The sequence below is a fragment of the Bombus affinis genome, chromosome 3, assembly GCF_024516045.1.
Source record: "Bombus affinis isolate iyBomAffi1 chromosome 3, iyBomAffi1.2, whole genome shotgun sequence".
Lineage (NCBI taxonomy): Eukaryota > Metazoa > Arthropoda > Insecta > Hymenoptera > Apidae > Bombus > Bombus affinis.
The window spans coordinates 9,533,690-9,553,338 of record NC_066346.1 but is presented as its reverse complement, the minus strand read 5'-3'; the positions used below and the strand labels follow the sequence as shown (position 1 = coordinate 9,553,338).

Below are 19,649 nucleotides of genomic sequence, written 5' to 3'. Positions count from 1 at the left end.
CGACCAGGTGAAATGCCACTCAGACCAATTAGCATTCTGCTTAATACGAAGAAACGTGCGGCTTCTTGTTCGCACACGGCCCTTTCAACCCCCGTTTCTGGTCGCGATTGTACTTGCGCATCTCTCTATCTCGAACACGAGCTTCGCCTGTTGCTCGCAACCATAATTGCTTACGTTCAGCCTGGTTCATCAATATGTTCATTGTAAAAATAATTCAGATATCGAAGAATTTTATTTCAATTTTTATTTCAGTAATATTGAAAATATTAGATTATTTATTGATCTATTGCGAAAGATAGGGAGGAGATCGAGCTGATCTTCCAAAAGTTTCCATTTTCGAGTCTCCTTTTCTTGCATTCGAAATTAGGAAATTCTTTTCAAAATTCTCCTCAAGTTTCATTGAATCGACGCTTGAGAAACTACTTGCAAGTGGACCTTATAGCCGTGTCTCGATCTTCTTCCAAATTACAGGATTTCTATTATTCAAAATTTCATTACAAAGGACACGTTTAATATAGGATAATAAATAATTGAAAGAAATTGAACACGACAGAATATTTGCTCCTTCGCTTACGTAAAACTATAAACAGGATTTTAAGTCGACTCGCGATTTTCAGTCGCAACTCGAAACTTTATTTCAACAAATACGTACGTTATTTATTACAAGAATATGGAAAACTATATTCAAACTGTGAATAGCATTTGAAAGTAATTTATAGAATAAGAAACCGTGCAGATAAAATAGAAAGAGTTGGATTAAGACAGTTTTCACCTGCAATTAACAGGACTGCTGCAAACCTATGCAGTGAAAACCGGAATCGTGATCGCGAGGATCTATTTTTTTTTTTTTTTTTTTTTTTAAGAGGAAAAATTGAAAACAAGATTACTCGTTGCAACTGCCGACATAATGATTAACGCGCCCCGCAATCCCCGTCCGGTTTCACGATGGCTCGAATATGCTCCCGACGTGTACCACGGGCTAACGAATATCCTCGTCGTCCGTAATCACCGTATAGAACGAGGTTTTTTCGCGACGCGAGAAAAATGCGGTTAAATCGTCGGCCGCTCGTGACGGAAATAATGGTAAACGCGCGAACGCGGCGCGCTCGTTTAATTCGTGGCGAACGAAAACAGCCTTTTCGCTCGTCATTGTTATCGAAAAAAGCCATAACGTATCGTGGAAACACGCGAATTCTGTTTCCAATGGTGAGCATGGAATTTCGTGTATGTAAGGATACAGGTGCACACTATGTGATAATTATTATTATTATAAAAGGGAATTTGGCTTGGAATTTTACGTTAGGTGTTACTCGATTGTCGTTTGTATACGTTTGTTAAATAAAACGATTCTAAATCTGTCGAACAAACTTTTCTTGAAATTACGAAGATTTGCTTCTCCGATGTTTTGTCGAATATTATATAATTTGTTTATTCGGGTAAAATTTTTAAAGATGCAATGAATTACCTACGCGTGCCAGAAATTACTAATAGATTCCAATTCACAAATGATATAGTATCGTATATGAAATTAGTAAAGTGTGTAAGCTATCGTTAGGAAATCTTCAAATTATCAGAATATCAAAGAATCTTCTCATAACAAACTAAACTTTGGCAAAAGATCTAAAATGGTAGAATGTCAAACGATCTTCCCACGACGAAACAAACACAATGCAATTAACGAACAATAACTAACACAGTAACTCATCCATCGTCGGGAAATTTTCTCCTCTCTATCACAAGCTCGATTTTCGGCCGCGGCCGTGCTTTCAACCCATTTTCCTTGGTTCCTTTAAATTATCGGCTGGTATACGCGTTCATTAACGAGCTTCGTTCGTCGTCATCGAAACGTTTACCACCGCGACGACGCTCCATTTTACCTCGTTTCGTTGTTCCAGCTGCTTTCTGCCAAGAAAGTGCAAGAGTAACTGGTTGAATTGTAAATTGCTTCTACATTGTGCGTACTATAGTATACGTATAAATAAATAAATTAATTAATTAATTAAAAAGAAATATATACTAGTTCACAGAAATATTAAACTATTATATACAAATATACAAAAATATATTAAATATATCGAATGTTTACCATCGAAAATTTGTTCGAGTATATTATTATGTGAGTTGTTAGCACTGCAATGAGAATGAATCTGGAACTGTATGTAAAAGTTACAACAAATATTTGTTACAAAATTACAGTGTGTAAAAAATTAGTATACAGCGTGAATAGTGTTCTTCAATAAACGATTACTATTAAAAATGGTCTCAGTAAACATAGTGGTTTTCTAATATAGCGAATAATTAATTTTATATGTTTTTTGAAAATCAAATTGAATTTGGTTAGACTTTAAGACACTTCGTGAACACATTTCCGAAATGTTAGACTATAAGAAAATGAAAGAAAAAATTGACTTTTTCAACCCGCCACAGTTGAATAGATTCGTTAAAACACCGAAATCATCCATTGATCTCGCGAAGAATGCTACGCGGAAGCGAACACGATAATTAATCCTTGGTTCGCTTTGCGTGCGTCTACGCGGAGGATGCGTGCGGATGCAACGACACGAGATGCGTTTTAGTTGGAAATATTGTTTTAGAAGATCAAACGGTTAATTACTCGAGAAACTTCGTTTCTTGCATCGATATATCTTATCGTCATATTTTATCTAGGTATTTTATCGTTGCTAACATCTGGCTACTTTCTCAGAAATATTATATCATTCTAAAACTAGCAAACTTGTCGAAGTGATGGATTTGAGATTTGTTGTTCCTCCAATTAGGTATAGGTGCTTTCAACTTTTGACCTTTTTGAGATTGGTAAATATCTTAGCTTTATTTTATCTAGGTAGTTTATTATTGCTAACGTCTGCGAGTTTCTCAGAAATTTTTATTTAAATTTAGAACCAGTCATCTTGTGAAAATATTGAGTGAGATTTGTTGTTGTTGCAATTAGAAATAGTAAGTGCTTTTGAGAAAATTAATTTTGGCTTTTACTCAGATTGGTGCGTGATTATGTGTACCTGTTTAGTTTCGTCGTACCGTTTCAATTATAATTATCTGTACGTTGTGAAATTTGATGTATGCACATTACACACATTGCACGTTCTACTGTTAACTCTGCTATGCAGTTTCAGGATTTTCGGTTCAATTTTGGTTTTAGTATAATTGAACATTTTCTAAGTTCCAGGAAAATAGGAAACATCGTTGATATGTGTAATTTCGACTTTATTTAAAAATCTTTATAAAACGTTGAAACATGTCGCGTTAGATCATGTTAAACGGACATTTAGCAAAATTTGCTCAAACAAGAATCAACAACTGTATAGTAACGTTATAAATAATTTAATGATAAAATAACATCGAAATATTTATCCAGTATTCGCAAAATTATAGAACAAATTTATTTTACATCAAAGAAACTTTTACCTATATAGATTCTCCTGTCAGTTTTCAAACTCGAAACTAACTCCACTTCAACTTATAAATTCCACGAAATATCATTTCAAAACGATACAGTGCAGTATGATGTTCATCAAACTCGGAATAACCGCTTTCCAAATATCACATGCTATCAAGCTGATCTGCTAGACGAGGCTATCGATCATTATCATGCGCGAGGAGACCAGTGGCAGGTTGCAAACCTCTAGAATTACCGTAGCCGGAGAGTAACCGAATCCAAAGCGGGAACGAGGAAACGTGTTTGCAATCAAAATTCGAAAAGAATCTCGTCGGAGGATCGAATCGGTAATCGTGCAACGCGAGCACGCTGCTTCGAAATGCGAGAGAACATTCGATACCGGAAACGAAGATGCTCGAGATGGCTGCACTATCCGCCATTCGATGTCTGATCATTATACTCGTTGAAGGAAAAAGCGTTAAATACATTTTACAAAAGATGTTAGTAATAATTGTATCGTATATTAGCGACGAAGAACGTTAGTGAAATAATTATGCAAGTTGAGATGGAGGTATCTGAAAAAATTAAACATAAAAGCAGGGAAAAGGAAGAAATTGAAGAAGAAACGACAACGTCTGGCTGGAAATACAAGGAGAAACCTGAGAAAAGACGAGTATTGTTTCGTTCGAGGGGTTAAAACAAAGGTTTAGGAAAACTGTATCCTGCGAGTGGAAAATGGGCCACGAGGACGTTTCATATAACGTTTGATATAATACGATAGAATAGACGATAGAATAAATAGATCGATTATTAGACTAAGAATGTTCGTGCATTTTCATAGTTTTATGGTACTTTTAATTTTGTACGACAATAAATTTTACTTTAGATTTTACATATATTTTTTTATACTTTTTTATATTACGAACAAAATATGAATTTTCAAATTAGCAACTATAAAACAGAAAAAATCTGCGAGGTAACCAAAAATGAAAATAACGTTAGTATAGAAAAATTACTTGATAATTGCAATTAGTTTCGAAAGAATCTAAAGAATATATTGATAAATTCAGAATTCATATGAGATTCAGGATTTATCTCTAAAAATTATTCGATTCGTCGTCTAGGAGGAAAGATGGCGTAAGAAGGGGCAGATAGTTGGATGCATATACAAGTAGGGAGGTGCGTGGGTGGGCGTACATGGATGGACCGTGTGCAGTCGAATACGTCGGTAAATATGTGGGCCGTAACTAGGAAGCTGAACACGCGAGAACCGTGTTCGGATAGTCGTCGACTCAAAAAAAAAAAAAAAAAAAGAAAAGAAGGAAGAGAGAAATAGAGGGAACGAGAAAAAAGAGTAAGAAAGAGGAAAAATGTGAAACACCGATGCAACGCCGGCCATATACGGTATGCTCGGTTTAAATGCGCACGCTCAATTATTTCCCAAGATATACAGTAGTCGAACGAAGAGGGAAAACATTCGTTGCGTTATTACTTCCCCAGACTTTAATATCACTCCAGTTTCTTTTTTCTTTTTTCCTTTTTTTTATTTTTCACAGGAAATGTAATCAGATTTTGCAATCGATATGCACCGCTACAATTCACGAGTAATTTAAATTGTAATTTTAAAGTACAGTCGAATTGCATTTCGATCACATTTGCCAAACTTTAAATCGTATTAAATTATGAATTCTCATTTATAAGTAGGAAGATTTCGAGAGAAAGTAGAACTATAAGAAAGGGATTTACATATTTCTGAACTTTATACATTATTACGCTAGCAAACGCGCATTATTATACATAAATACGTTTTATTGTTAATTCGTATAAATGTAGAGATTCATAATTTGTGAACGTTCATGTGTTTATAATATTGCATGTAATTTTCTATATTTATGTCATTTATGTGAAAAAAGTACACAAAAATCCAGATATCCACGCAACGAATCAAAACTTAGAAACTCGCATCGATTTATCTACAGCAATTCATGATATCCACACAGAGGGAAGAACGAATTGTCACACAAGCACAAATATGATACGCGATGAACGCACAGCGGCCACAGGTGGACGTACGATTAATCCTTTCTGGGTAACTGGTTCCACGGTGAAACCAGAAATTTGTATCCCCTTTCCAATATTTTTTTTTCTTTTCTCTCTCCCTTCTTTTTTTTTGTTATTCTTCTCCCTTTATTTTTCGGTGGCAACGGTTCAATCGATATTCGAAGGGAAAATCACAGCGGGGAAACGGCGAGGGCGGTACACACGCGCGCCCGTCTGTGTTGTTTTTGCAAAATCCTCCGGAACGAGAAGCTCTACGTTCCAGAGCCTGCGAATCGTGACAGAGGGAGAGGGGTTGGTGACATCGAGACACGGAATCGGACGATGGAACGCGTCGGGGGATGGAACAGAATTTCGAAGCGCGTCGGGTAATGATTTATTTTTACCGAATTTACAGAGCGGACTGCATTTTTCGCGAATTTATTAAAGGGTCCGACGCGGACGTTTAATTGAAAAAGCCCCGCGCGCGAATTTACCGTTAAATAATTGTTGTGTTTTTCGACGCGCCGACCGGAACGGCGGCGTAATTTCGCGGGCACGAAAAAACGCAATCTCGCCCAATATTTGCCAGTGGCCCGGTTTTTCCGACGATAATTCCATCGTTTCGACGTTTAACTCTCATCAACGAACGTATCAGCCGTCCTTTCTTCTCTCGTTTAAAATCATCTTTTAAGGGACGACCTATCATCGTGAGATTCCATAGGAAACGAAAATGGTGTATACGTAACGTGACGCAAGGACAAAGAGGAAATTACAAGACCGATTGTTTTAACTCTAAACACCAACGCCGAGAAAGAGCATGAACAAGAGCGAGAGGGAAGTTTCATGACAGAACAGTGGCGAGATCGATCTTCGCGGTTGGGTTTGAACAAGGAATCGCAAGGCACGCCGTTCATGCAAATAACCATCGAGAGATAAATACTCGAAAGCATATAGGGGTAAAAGACACACACGCGACTAGTAACTCTTGTAACAAACAAGAAAGAGGATCATATAACCAAATGGAAGAAGACAAGATAATGCACGGTTTAAAGTATAACTACAGCAAGAGTACGACGTCCGCCGGTCGTATTACCCGTGATCGTGGTGGTTGTCCGCCGCGGAACGGTCCTTCCACCCCGCTCTCGATGATTCCTCTTCCTCCCCCACCACAGATTTTATCTCTTTCTCCTTCCCTTTCTCTCTTCTCGAGCATATAACCACCCCCGCGACGAACACGGTCTCGCTGCTCGGCAGAGAAACCCACTCCTCTGCAACCCTCGTGGCATGGCCCTGGTCGACCGAACGAACGAGGGAGAGAACCCTTCCTCCCTGCCCCCAGAGCGCCTACGCCTCCCGCGTTGCCCCGGCAACCCCAGCTTGGGGTTGGCCTCCGCCTCCTCCGTGCTCCGCGGCTCCATTCACGGCAACCCCCTCTTCCTCGTCCCTTCTGTCGTTTCTGCAGAGCAGCTTCTCCTCGTGCCACCACGGCTACCAACGATAGATAAAGAGATATATACGGAGCGAGAAAGAGAAGTAATCTCTTCCACCATCCTCCTACGGTCGCGCTTCCTCGCTTCGCTACCCTCCTCGGCCACCCTGCTCGTCGAAGCAGGCTTCCACTATGCTTGGTCCAACCCCCCTTGCACGCCTCGCTCTTCTTCGCCCTTCTACTAGCCTCGTTTCGCGCGGGGAAGAAGCGAGGAGAGGAGAAGAACGTCGTCGTCGTCGTCGTCGTCGTCATAGTCGACGACACGGCGACACGACTTCGCCACGATCGTGTGTGCAACAGCGTAGGGAAATAGGAGAGAGGAAAAGGAAGGTCGAGGGAGGATGTCGGCTCCTCTGGAAGCCAACCGGATTACCGTATCTCGAATAATTCATGCATACTCGCCGTACAAGAACCGGCCACCACCTTCCACGGGCCAATTTCAGCTTCCAACCCCGTGTCCCGACTTGTGTCCGGTTAAACGAAAGAGGTAAAGGCAGGGTTAGACGAGAAGCGAGTAGAAGAGGAAATAACGGAGAGAGTGCAAGCGGACGCGACGTTCTTCGCTTGGTATAATATTATCGTCCTTGTCCGTGGTGACGTGTTCGCGCTGTATTGAGAAAATATTATCGATCGAGTGGGAGTGAGATAGAGCAGACGCGCGCGCGCGCGCGACCGCCCCTGCGGGGGCGGTTGTGCCGCCCGCGGAGGGTGAACGTGAGAATTTCAACGTGGTCGATCCCGCTTCCCTCGATGGGACGACGATGCGCAGTTCGGGGACGTAAGCGAACGCCGAACCGACCGGAAGCGGGGCGCGCAGGTAATCGGGGAAAGGAAAGTCGGAAGGGCAAATTGGGATTGTTAACTCGTGCGACGAATGCAGAGCGAGACGCGGCGAACTCGTCCGATATTTCGCGAATCGCCGTCTCTCGTAATTTTTAGGGGATGCTGTAGAATTTTTAGATACATCGTGTATATTTAGGTATAATACGGCTTTTATGATCACATCATTTATGACATATTTCTGGCTTTGTTGGATAGTAAGAGAAATTGTCGATGTGCAGGTGGAGAGAATTCTTATGTAGTTATGATAAACTTGTTATTGAAATTAAATGGCTATATGTATTTTTTTAAATGTGTTAAGGTGGGATTGAAAATTGTTGGGGATTTTAAACTGAGAAATATGGACCCGTATATTGAAATGTCTTTTATCCTGTTCAATGCAAATAGTAGATTATAGATGTTTATGAAAATTCATATTTTTATAGCGGTTCATTTTAATCTCTTCATTCCATATACTTATACATATTATGTAGTCTGTACATGTTGCACAAATTTTTTACAGATTTATAAACGTCCGCAGTCCAAAAATCAGTAGAATGAATTGTATATAGACAGACAAGATTAGTCTTGTACTGTAAATTGAAATACTGCGGACGATCAAATGAGATCTTACTTTTAATACAATATAATAACTTCAAAGATACGAATTCAGTGAAAATTACTCATAAATAAAAATCGAGAAACTTATTACAAGAAATTAAACATTACGCCAATCCTAATATTCAATTTTTATTTATTCCCTGAAATCCTTAGTTAATCGTTTAATGTCGAAAGGTCTTTACGCCATGAAAAACGAGAGCCCGGCTGCACGTGTAGAAGGTTCCTTTCCTCGCACAATTCCTTCACGATAATCTAACGAAAATGATCAAGCGTTAAGGGTTAATAATTACCAGCCCTTAACCGAGCGCAAATAAATCCTGCAGCACACCCTTTCATCGGACCATAAATTTCCCCCAAGCAAAAAAGCTGAGAAACGTTGTTGCGTGCGCGTGTTCGTAATTTCTCCGACGTGTCGCGTGTTGCACCTACGCGGCTGCTCTGGTGCAGCCGAGCGAATCGAATTTCCACGTGCGTGTCAACTGCGGAAGAAACACGTGAAGGGAGGGGGAAAAAGAAAAAGAAGAAGGGAGAAGGGAAAAGAGCGTGCGTGAGTTTCTCTCCGCGTCAGGCTGTAGCTCCCAAAAGCGACAACCCTCTTAACGTCGCCGAAGCAGTTTCTTACGATGTTACGTGGATGGAAGGGAGGGTGGAGAACACGGCTGCTCCTTCGACGCTTTTTCTATCTGAAATAGGGTGAATCGAATTGACGCCGCGTAAGAGGCTGAACGACGCTCGTATTCGATCTTCCGGATGGAGGAGTCGCGAGTATCTCGCGATTTCTTTCCACGAAAGGGAAACACCGCTTCCGAGGGGGTTAAATCGGTGGTAAACTCTTATTCGGTTCGCGACGACTACGACGCGGAAAAGGAAGAGAAACGAGATGGAATCTTTATTGCTGGGATACCTGTGTTTTCCTCTTAGAATTACTTTTGCCTGCTTGAGATATTTCGTTCCATCTCTTTATGAAATTTAGTTAGGACTAATAAGATCGATTAGTCAGATTGGGTTAATTTCGAATTATTTTGAAATTTTCTCGATGAGATGTTTAATTCGATCTTTTAATTGCTGATGGTCGGTAAATTGTAAGCGGATATTGATTAGATTAAGAGATAGTTAGGACTAACAAGACTGATTAGTTAAGTTATCTATGGTTTATTCTTGTTTCGATAAGCAAGGAAACTCTTCTTCGAGCAAGAAATTAAACAACGATTCTTTCTTACATTCCTCGATCTGAAAAACTACTGATAAAGAAACACAGAATAGTATTAAGAAATGACTCATAGAGCGTAACAGGCTAAAAACAGGCTGTCGCTGAAAGAGAGGCAAGCAATATCACGCGACAATTTTCCATTATTCTTTCACAAACGTTCCTCCGTACGTTTCACTCTGCGATATACATATTTCTTTTGCCAGCGGAACGTTATCGCTATTGCGAAAGACCGTGTCATTAATTTCTCTCTATCGATACACACGCGCGGTGTCACAATGGAGGGAGTGGAAAAAGGGCGTGTAGATACGCGATTATCGTCTTTAAAACGCGGTTCCGCTCGGGTCACTGGCGGTACATGGAAAAGCTCTCTATATCAGGCCTATAACCGCGCGGATTGACGGCGTTCCGGCACAGATAACCCAATTAAAAGATACGCGGCGCCTGTGCATCGAAGTTTCTGTGTAAAGAAAACGCGTCGCCACTCGCCGACGAACACAACTCGCGTGTTGTATCATTCGGTGATTTGGTACACTTTCCCCGCTTGACTTAAAATCGCGGCAAGAGAAACGGGTACGGCCAGTTTCCTTCCTGGGGTGTGGACACTTGTACACCACGGGGGCACTCTCGTATTTTTACCCTTTTTTCACTCTCTCTCTCTCTCTCTCTCTCTTTTCGTCGTTGCTATTTTTTTGCTCTCGACGGTGAAACGCGCGACTTCTCGCTCACGTGATATCGGTGTACACCGGTCGTGGATCGTGACTAATGGTTCCAATAGCATTCTTGCAGGATTTTTTTAAAGAATGTTTTTTTCTTTTTCTTTCTTATGATAGTTAAGCGATAGTTGGTATTTGGATTTGAGAATGCGAATTTCTTAGTAGAAAATCGAATTTGTGCTTTGAAGAATTTTTAGGAGAATCTTTTACATATGTTCCTTATTGATAACGTCACTTTCTTTAGCGTATCAGCAAAAATAATTCAGCATGAAATCCATTCTTTTCTTATAATATCCATATCTTTGTACGAAGAAGGTTTTTTTCCTTTCATTTCATATATTTTCAATATAATCAATATTTTGCCTAATCTTTTTATCTCATAACAGTTAGTTGATTGGAATTTAAATTTGAAGATATCACGTAGATACATATGTAAGAGAAGAATATGGAAAGAACATGTATTGTATTGTGTAATGTAATGTATATCGATAGAAAGTGTTCTTTGAAAAAGTTCTTTTATTTGATCTGAGACTTTCGTTCGGTAACGAAATCTTAAACTGGAAAAATTGGAAACTGAAGGATTTTGAAACATTGGACTAGCGCACAATACCAGCTGTTAATGACTCAAATGCGCAGCGTTCAATCGAACGAATGAAAAGCGTCGAACGATTTCCGTGGGAGAGCCGCGCCGACTAATGCCGTACCACGCACGGTCCGGATCTACTGTGTCGAACAAAGCGGTTTTTAGCCGCACTGTCTAAGCTTTAAGGGCCATCCACACACCACTTCTCGTCTTCGAGATTTATGCAAGCTCTGTTTTGCATGAGTCATCGTTCTTCCGATCCTTTTTATTCTAGTTTTCGTCATAAACTCAGAGAAGAAAGAACGAAAAATTCCGATCTACGACGAACTGCTCGTTTCGAACATAACAAAATTCTTTTGGCCAATTTGGTAATTTTGAGAAAATTGTTTTTTTTAAAATAGTACACTACAGACGTATTTATAAAAAAGATCACAAAATATCAAGATACTTCACAAATTACTTTATCGAAGTACGTTATAATTAAGCTGTGTTACACCTTGTCGAAACTTCACGATACTACAACTTGTGCACCTAAGATCTAACAATATTTCATATTTTTATTATAATTTATTTATATTTGTTTCTTAGTATAGATCATAATAACGTGTCTAGAGGAGTAACTAAAAATCTAGACTCGACGAAATTATTCTGAAATCCAGCAGATTATTACGATCAATAGCGCTTCTGAAAGGCTGTAATTTCCTACTTTATAAAAATCTCATTGATCTTCGGAAATAACAAATACCAGAAAATCATACTTACCGAGGGTTACCTCTAGGAAATTGTCAGAAACTTGTACAAATCACTTTTACGAGATCTTCCAACTTTAACATCATGCGTCTCCGAACCTCGATCTTTGTAAGTTTTCCACAAATTCGACGAGATGAAAATCCTATGAAAATTTTAACAAGCTCTCAAATCTTTTCCACCCGCACGGTAAACATATCTTTCCCTTCAGCGATTCGAGTCCATATCGTTTGCAACGCTATGGGAATCTCGATTTTCCGTGGATGAATGGGGCCGCCAGGTGTCGTATGGACGGGGCTTTAGATCGGATCGCGGCGGCATGCGAGACTCGAATTCCGGACGTGGAGGAGACAACGCGTACCGGAAAGTAATCACGCATATACCAGCAGACCGGGCTACAGAGAGGAAGGCCGATCGATTAGCCTGTATCCGCGATACGTACGCCGCCGCCGCGCACCGCAACTACGTGACAAATATTATCGCGATCGACCGACCAGCTGCGTTTGATGTGGACGCGTTTATGAAATGCCGACACGCCGATAATCATGCGCGACCAGCGCCCAAGGCTAAATCCGATTTGCAATATTAAGCCACTGCCGTGTTCCCCGCACGCGGAGGACAACGAGGAAGCGAGTGTACATGCGACGACAGTTTTTCGGCCTTCGGCTAATTAGCGTGGCCGATAGGGGGCTGTGCTACCACGCCGATCGCACGAACGACACGTGGTCGAGATCGTTGATAAAGAGAATCTCCTATGCTCTCCGGAATATTGGTTGATGATATTGAGGCGAGGACGTAGGGGATAGTGATGTTGAAATTGGAAGATTTCGTAATTAGCAGTTATGACGCGAGGGGAACATCTATCGACAAGTCGGATAGAAATTTGGGAATTTTTTGTGATTACGATCTGAAGAACCGAGTTGCGAAAAAATATTTGTGGGAAAAATTTATGAAAGTCGTGAATTGAAATTGGAAGATTTTGCGATTAACAGCTACGACGCAAGGGGCAGATTTTTCGTATTGGTAGAAGGAAAATTGTAGATATTTGAGACTTTCACTTGGAGAACTGATTACTTTAGGAAGGAATTGATGAGAGTGGTGGGTTGAAATTTGAAAATTTTGTGATTTGGAATTAAATAGAATTAGGAAGATTGGGAATTAAATGAGAATAGTAGAAAACGTTGTTTTTATGGTTTGAAGGAATTGGTGACTAAGAAACATGTAAAAATTGTATGGAAATTTCACGTTGGAGATGTTGGATGTTGAAATTGGAAGATTTTGCGAATTGGCATAATAATGCGGGAAAAATCCACGGAATATTTGACGAAATTGATGACGATTGGAAATTGGATGTAAAAACTGAAAAATTTTTTGTAATTACCATCTGAGGGAGGAATTTGTGAAAAATTTGATAGACATAGATAAAAAAGATGATTGGACAATGTGGAATATCACAGTGCCCGATTATAAGCCAGAAAAAAGGTGACCTATCCACCCGCTTCGCTATCTATTCACTTTGGTGAAACGATTAATTGAAATCGACGCCGATAACGACGCGTCGAGTGTTGGCTCGAAGCTCGATGGCGTCCTGAAGCTCCATTAACTTCGAGTGTCTACGTTCGAATTCAATTTTTACCGACCAACACGGTTTGAAATTTTAGTAAAGCTGTTCCTCAACCGTAGCGTACATTTTTAGAAGAAGATAAAAAAATCCCTCTTCGATATATTTGCGGCAATATTTATTAAAATCGTCCAATATAGAAATTGATACTCTTAACTTTTCCGTCGAGGCACCCTCGAAATTAAAAGCGCTCGCGGTATTATAAAAATGATAGGTAGTAAAAAAGACGTACTACATATATATTTCCAACAAATTGTCCAATTGCTCGGATTTTCTAATACAAAAATTGTATCCACGTTTTAAATAGAAATTGCACGTCTATTAAGTAAAAACATTTTTTTTTAATTTCTAAGATCGTTCTCTCATCATCATCTGACAAATGCATATATATACAACTGCATGAAAATAATATCTTTAAATATCATTAATAAACTATGGATCTTTGTGAAATTATTATTAGAAATCTAATATGCAAAAATGTGTAAAATCCGCGAAATAAGCTTCTCATTATAGTAATATATAAAAATTAAAACTCTGTACATAGTTGTAATCGTGTGAATAGAAATTTGGATGAAAATTCACACTCTAATTATCAAGGTTCTAATATCTTAATAAAAATAAGCGTAACATATGTAAAAAGTAATTAACCCGTTAATAATAAGGGATTCTACCTATACAAAGTCAAACACCAAGTATTAAAAATCTTCAAAAAAGATAAGAATGAAGCTAGAATTTAATAAAAACGAAGTTCCATATAGAGAGTTCCTAAAGCGAATGTCTGACCGGTCGCGTCTTGTTCCCCTGAAAACGAAGCATCGGACAATATGCGGCCTCGAATAGCTCGGTGCGATGATCTTTCGCTCCAGTTACGAAAAAAAAGCCTCGCGAGAGTCTACCTCTCTGCCGTGCAAATTGGAGCACCGATAAACGTGGCTCGCTCGATCAACCCCCTTTCCAAGGGGAACGTCTATTCCGGTAACTACGATCTGCGACACGCAGACGGGTACACTCACCCCTTGTGCACGCTCTGCGATCGTCGAGAGCATTTATACAGGCTTAACCGTGCACTTTTCTCGATAACAGATAGTGTTTATTGGTTTGTTGCAATTTATTATCTCTCCACGAATTTTCTTCTTTATTTAAGGTTTTCGATACGAGTGCTTGTTGACAATATGGAACGTTTTAACGAAACGATTACCGATAGAATTTAACATGTATATATTATGAAGTACGTAGGATTTGTATTATAGTTTGAAGATATAACGAGATTTTATTGTCAAATTGTACTCGAAAGATATTCGTGTGAATCTAAAAAGTCAGTTGATAAATATCAAATTGAAAGGTTGTTCCAAGATTAGAAGGTTTAAGTATAATTTTTATTGGCGCATATAATATCATCGTTGAATACTTGTTAGTCGTGAACCTACTAGTACGACCATTTTCCGAGTCAAGTATCACTCAAAAAGATAGGTTAGGATCTTCGCGTTTTCTTCCATCTTTGTCGAGTCTTCATTATCGCTAGAAGGTAATTCGAGACCTCTTTATAAGCAGCGAATTCTCACGAGTATGTCATTGTACGATGATGAACGAAATCGGAAAAGTAGATTATTACGATTAATTCTCTAGATACTGTTGAAGTTTTATCTCGAAATAAAGAGAGAGAGGAAATGCGTGGATGAATGTATTATAGGATTTCTTTATTCAGAAATATTGGAAATTAGGATTTCTAGTGATCTCTATCCTAATATGATAGTTTATCGATAAATGGATTTATTACAGTGGATGAAACGGAAAACGATGATTATTTAACGTGAACTTAATGCGGTAGTGTGATATCACTACGATAACTCTCGACTGTCGATTAACGACTCTTGACACTTGACTCTCCGGTGGCTAACTGACGACCAACGACTGCGGTGCCGAAAATATATCGATGGTCGTTAGGCCTATTGAAGTCTTCCGGCCCTTTCGGCTTGTCGACAGTTGCGCTTTATCGTCGACATTGTGTGTATGTCGGCGATCTTCCGCGGTACTACAATAGAGACTAAAGAAGCCGCTGGAAAGAGAACCGTTGTGCCAGGGCCAACGAACGCGACGCGTTCGTCGCTAGTTGTAGCTTTCGCAGGACTAAGAAAAACTAAACACTGAAGAAGATGTAGAGTTTTCCTAGAAGTGGGACCCATTTCAATAGATACGAAGATGAATTTCTCCAAATTCTGTAGAGTCCTCATCGAGACGTACTCTTCAAATTAAAATTCAATTGCAAGTTTCTCTGTCGAACTCCTATGATAACGTCAATTGCTTTAAACATCTTTTGAACATGCTTTCTACGATTTCATAAATACGTTCTACCAATCTATCAAACTCGGAAGCAGATGAAACACCACTGACAACAGAATTTCGCCTAAGAAGATTCTAAAATAGGTCATCGATTACTATTCACGTTCATCCACCAAATCCTCGAACTAACCTTACCTAACTTACCATCCTCGCGTCGTTAAACACGTATGTACCTCTCTCGTTTATCATGGAAATCTGTTTCATGTGCACCTTGTCAAAAATACGTGCACAGCGTGAAATAAAAATCACAATCTAAAAACTAACCTGGAACCGCAAAATTACAAACACCAATCTATATATAATTCCAAACTGCAATCTATGAAATTTGAGAGAAAGATAAGGAAGCAATATGTATAAATGATATCACCATGAGATCAATGAGCACCACGACTCGATACGCTAATTCCGCTGGCTGTTTTATCTTTATCACCAGAGAGAGAGAGAGAGAGAGAGAGAGAGAGAGAGAGAGAGAGAGAGAGAGAGAGAGAGAGAGAGAGAGAGAGAGAGAGAGTGAGAGAGGAGAGAGAGATACTAAACCTTCTCCGAAGCACTTGGTGACTGTACATCCGGCGGTGTATTCTGTCTCTGTCTCGCAACTGCTTGCGAGTATTCCCTCCTTCATCCTCCTCCTGCCGCCCAGTTCCTCCTGTCGGCACTGCTGTACCTCTCTCTCCTGCCCTCGCACCGATTTTCTCTTTCCGACTCTCTCTCTGGCTGGGTACCCGTGGCGCGCGCTCGCCCGTGTTCCCGTTCTCTCGCTCTATCCGCCCCCGCCCCCGTAGCATGCCAACCAACGAGCCGGGGCCGCTTTCGCTTTGTGCGCGCCGGGGCGGCGGTACATCAAAGCCTTCTAGTTCCCGCTCCGGCCTTTGACGGCTGCGTCGCGGCCGCTCGCTCAGTCATCGCTTGGTAGGCGAAGCCGGCACGCCGTGGATGAACGGTCGCGCGCGCGCCAACGCTCACCGAATCCGTGGGATTCGCAGGCCACCGCTGGCCAGGAGATTCCTCCGCCGCGGGAACGCTTCCGCCGTGGACGATGTCGCCCCGTGGCAGCAAGTGCACGCGCCTCAACGCCAGGGCGACCTCCAAATCGAGGTCTATCGCTATACGTGGCGCTAATAGTCATCAGCCAAACCATCATCATCATGACCAGCAACGTCGACAAGCCGAGGAAGAAACAGGACAGGCAACGGACGTGGCTGACGAAGAAGAGAAAACCGTTAAAAGTGGCCAGTCTCAGAATGAAGGTACCACGACGACAACAACGACGACAACGACAACGACAACGACGACCAGAACGAATAAGTCTGCGGTGGCAGCGTGCGAGGGTCGATCGTCGTGGGCGGCGCGCATGCGCCAGCCCCTGGAGAGTGGCCTCGAGCCCCGTGAAAACGGCACCCTGGTGCAACGATGGCCGACCAGCAGACAACGCCGCCGCGAGCGGATCGCTACTACCGAGGATGATCCCAATCAAGGCGATGGTACGGTATCTTCGTCTACGTCTCTGTCTTCACCAGCTGCGTCCTCCTTCACGGACGCGTCGTCTAGAAGGTCTATCTCGCCTCCGTCGAGCATCTCGTCGCCGGCACACTCCACCTCGTCTACGTCTACCGGAGCTATCTCCCGAGAGAACAATTCAAGCAAAGATAATGATCGAGGAAATGATCGAACGAACGAAGAAGCAAATACGGTGGATTCTGGAAGGTACGGTAACGAGTCACATCAAGATAGAATCAGAAAAAGGAAACAGGAGAGACAGTGTTTCATCAGGTCACGAAGTGTTAGAGAGGTGATAACGGAGAAATCTGCGGTTGCTACGCCATCAACGTTGTCTACTTGTGTTCCTACTTCTTCGGCGGTCTCCTCTTCCTCGCCATTCTCCTCTTCTGTCTCCACGACTTCCGACAAGGTCACGGAGCAGTTCACGCAAGCTAATATAAGAGGCTGCCCTCCGGTCACTCATTCGTCCGTTATAGAGAGCCTGAGGAACGCTCTGGAAAGCTATGACCGTAGTAGAATCTACCTCGCACATGTGTCCTTCCTGGATTGGCGGGACCTGCCTGGACGACGTCGCGCCACCTCCACAGCTGGCGATTCCGAGAGGGTGTGGGTAGTGGGGGCGGCGGATCACGAGGGCCACCACAGGACGCGACTGCTGGTAACCGGTCGCCATTGGCGGCCACGTTGCCTCAGACGAGTCAACATGCTGAGCCAGCCTGTGATCTACGCTGGTGGTGGCAGGGGTTCTCTCACGGTGGATCTGTTCCTCTGGTGGTTTCATCGAGAGTTTGCCGTGACGGCGATGGCCATGCATCCCGACGGGGCTGTGTTGGTCGCTGAGACCGCGGATTATTTGCCACCAGAGGCTGACTGCGTGGCTGCGGATGGATTAGTCAGGTTGTTTGTGGTACCGAAAGATTGCCTCGAAATGAGGATCGTAATTAGAGAGTTAAGAGTCAGACTGGCGACGGGTGTTCTTTCTAGAGCCTGCTACGGAGTCCATCGGAAAATCTCCAATCCTAATAAAGAAACAGATACTTTAACCACGTATTTAAAGAGATTCACGTTGAAGGAGGCTTTCGCCGATCTGCACAGAGCATGGCTAAGCGTCAGGTCAGAAACCTTTGCAAGAAGTTGGATCCTGCCGCGAGATCGCGATGACCCCTCGATCGGTTGTTCGAACAATATCATCGGCCTCACTTTATCATCTCGGATACACGCGTCCGATCAAGAGGAAGACAGGATGCTTCTAATCGAGCTGCAGAACGTCGCTCGGGAAATGGGTCTGGAGGTCAGCGACGACGAACTGAGCAAATGGATCCTCGACGACGAGAGCGGCGAAGCTTGGTGCATCAGGAAGAAGGAGTTGGAGGAGGATCATTGCCGCGGGGTGAAGATCGAGGCGGAAGAGAAGTGGGCCGATTACGAGGGCGGGAAGCAACAAGGGACAGACGACGAGGAGGACGAGGAAGAGGAGGAGGATGAAGACGAACCGACCGCGGAAGAGACCGTCGGTCTACTGTCGAGGGTGCTGACTTGGATGGAGCGGGAGCCTCTCGATCCAGGACTATTACTCGCTGTCAGATCGATGCGCGATACCGCCGCACTTATGGTAAGCACCGACTGATAAGAGACAACCACTCGACGAGGTATCGATCGCCGCCGCGAGAGTTGAAACTTCGGTGGGGTTGAGGCTATGCGACCTTGCGAGCCTCGCGCCGTGCCTAGATTGAACTAATTCTCTTCTCTGCTCAACTGTTAGGAAGAGGAAAAGAGAGAAGGGAGAAGGGACAAGAAGGGATGAGACTCGTCGCGCGAGAGTACGTTGAAGGGCCACTCGAATTCGGCGATACGTCGTCGAGCCGGCGAATGGAAAGCCGAACGAGAGAACGAACCCTCGAACGTTCGAGGAGCGCGCGCCGCTGCCGCCGTCTTTGCAAATTAATGCTCGAGCTCGTCCTCTCGATAAGCGCGCTTTTCTCCCTTCGAGAGTTTATTGAATTGTATATTATATTTCCTCCTCGACGAGAGAACGAGGGCTTTTTAGTCCTCCGTGTCGTCCTCCTCGCCGATGGGACGACTCGTCCAATGCCGTCAAGGACAACGATGCTAATGTCTATGTTAAATAGGGAAGAACGGAAATGGTACTCAACAGGGCCGATCAAAGAATCGGATACTACCTTTGTTCGATCGTTAAGCCAACCTGTTCATGATAGGAAGGTTGTGGTAAATGGGATGGTTTTGATGGTAACTGGCTGATCGTTGTTTGATCAAGGGTAACTTTATAGTCACCACTTGATCAATCGCAGATTCTTCGTTTTTAGGGATCTTTTATGATATTATTCTTCTTATTTTTTAACCTCTACGATCCGTTTTAATTATACATGTTTCACGTTCTTAATATTTCAATATTAAAACGGTATCGATATTTTTTAATGTTCCAATGTTTGAATATTTTAAATTTATATTTCTTAATGACATGTGAACGGAGAAATAATCCATAAATTAAGACCCGATTAATCTTCTTCTACATAACGCGTCGATATCTTGAAATTTCAAAGTTCAATTAGCA

At 42.0% G+C, this 19,649-nt stretch overlaps 1 protein-coding gene across 5 annotated transcripts in view; it reads left to right on the top strand.

The window, feature by feature from the left end:
• Positions 1-19,649, top strand: part of LOC126914329 (protein pangolin, isoforms A/H/I/S) — a 283,816-nt gene that overhangs the window by 224,935 nt on the left and 39,232 nt on the right. For 2 of the 5 annotated variants that reach the window (XM_050718114.1, XM_050718117.1), the window contains exon 1: positions 15,837-18,689. The exons of 1 other annotated variant lie outside the window; for it this stretch is intronic. In XM_050718114.1, coding sequence (XP_050574071.1) covers positions 16,614-18,689 — 2,076 coding nt within the window. In that variant the 5' untranslated portion in view covers positions 15,837-16,613. Of the gene's footprint in view, positions 1-15,829; positions 18,690-19,649 lie in introns of those variants that run through there. 2 more of the 5 variants (XM_050718116.1, XM_050718115.1) reach the window with 2 other exon arrangements.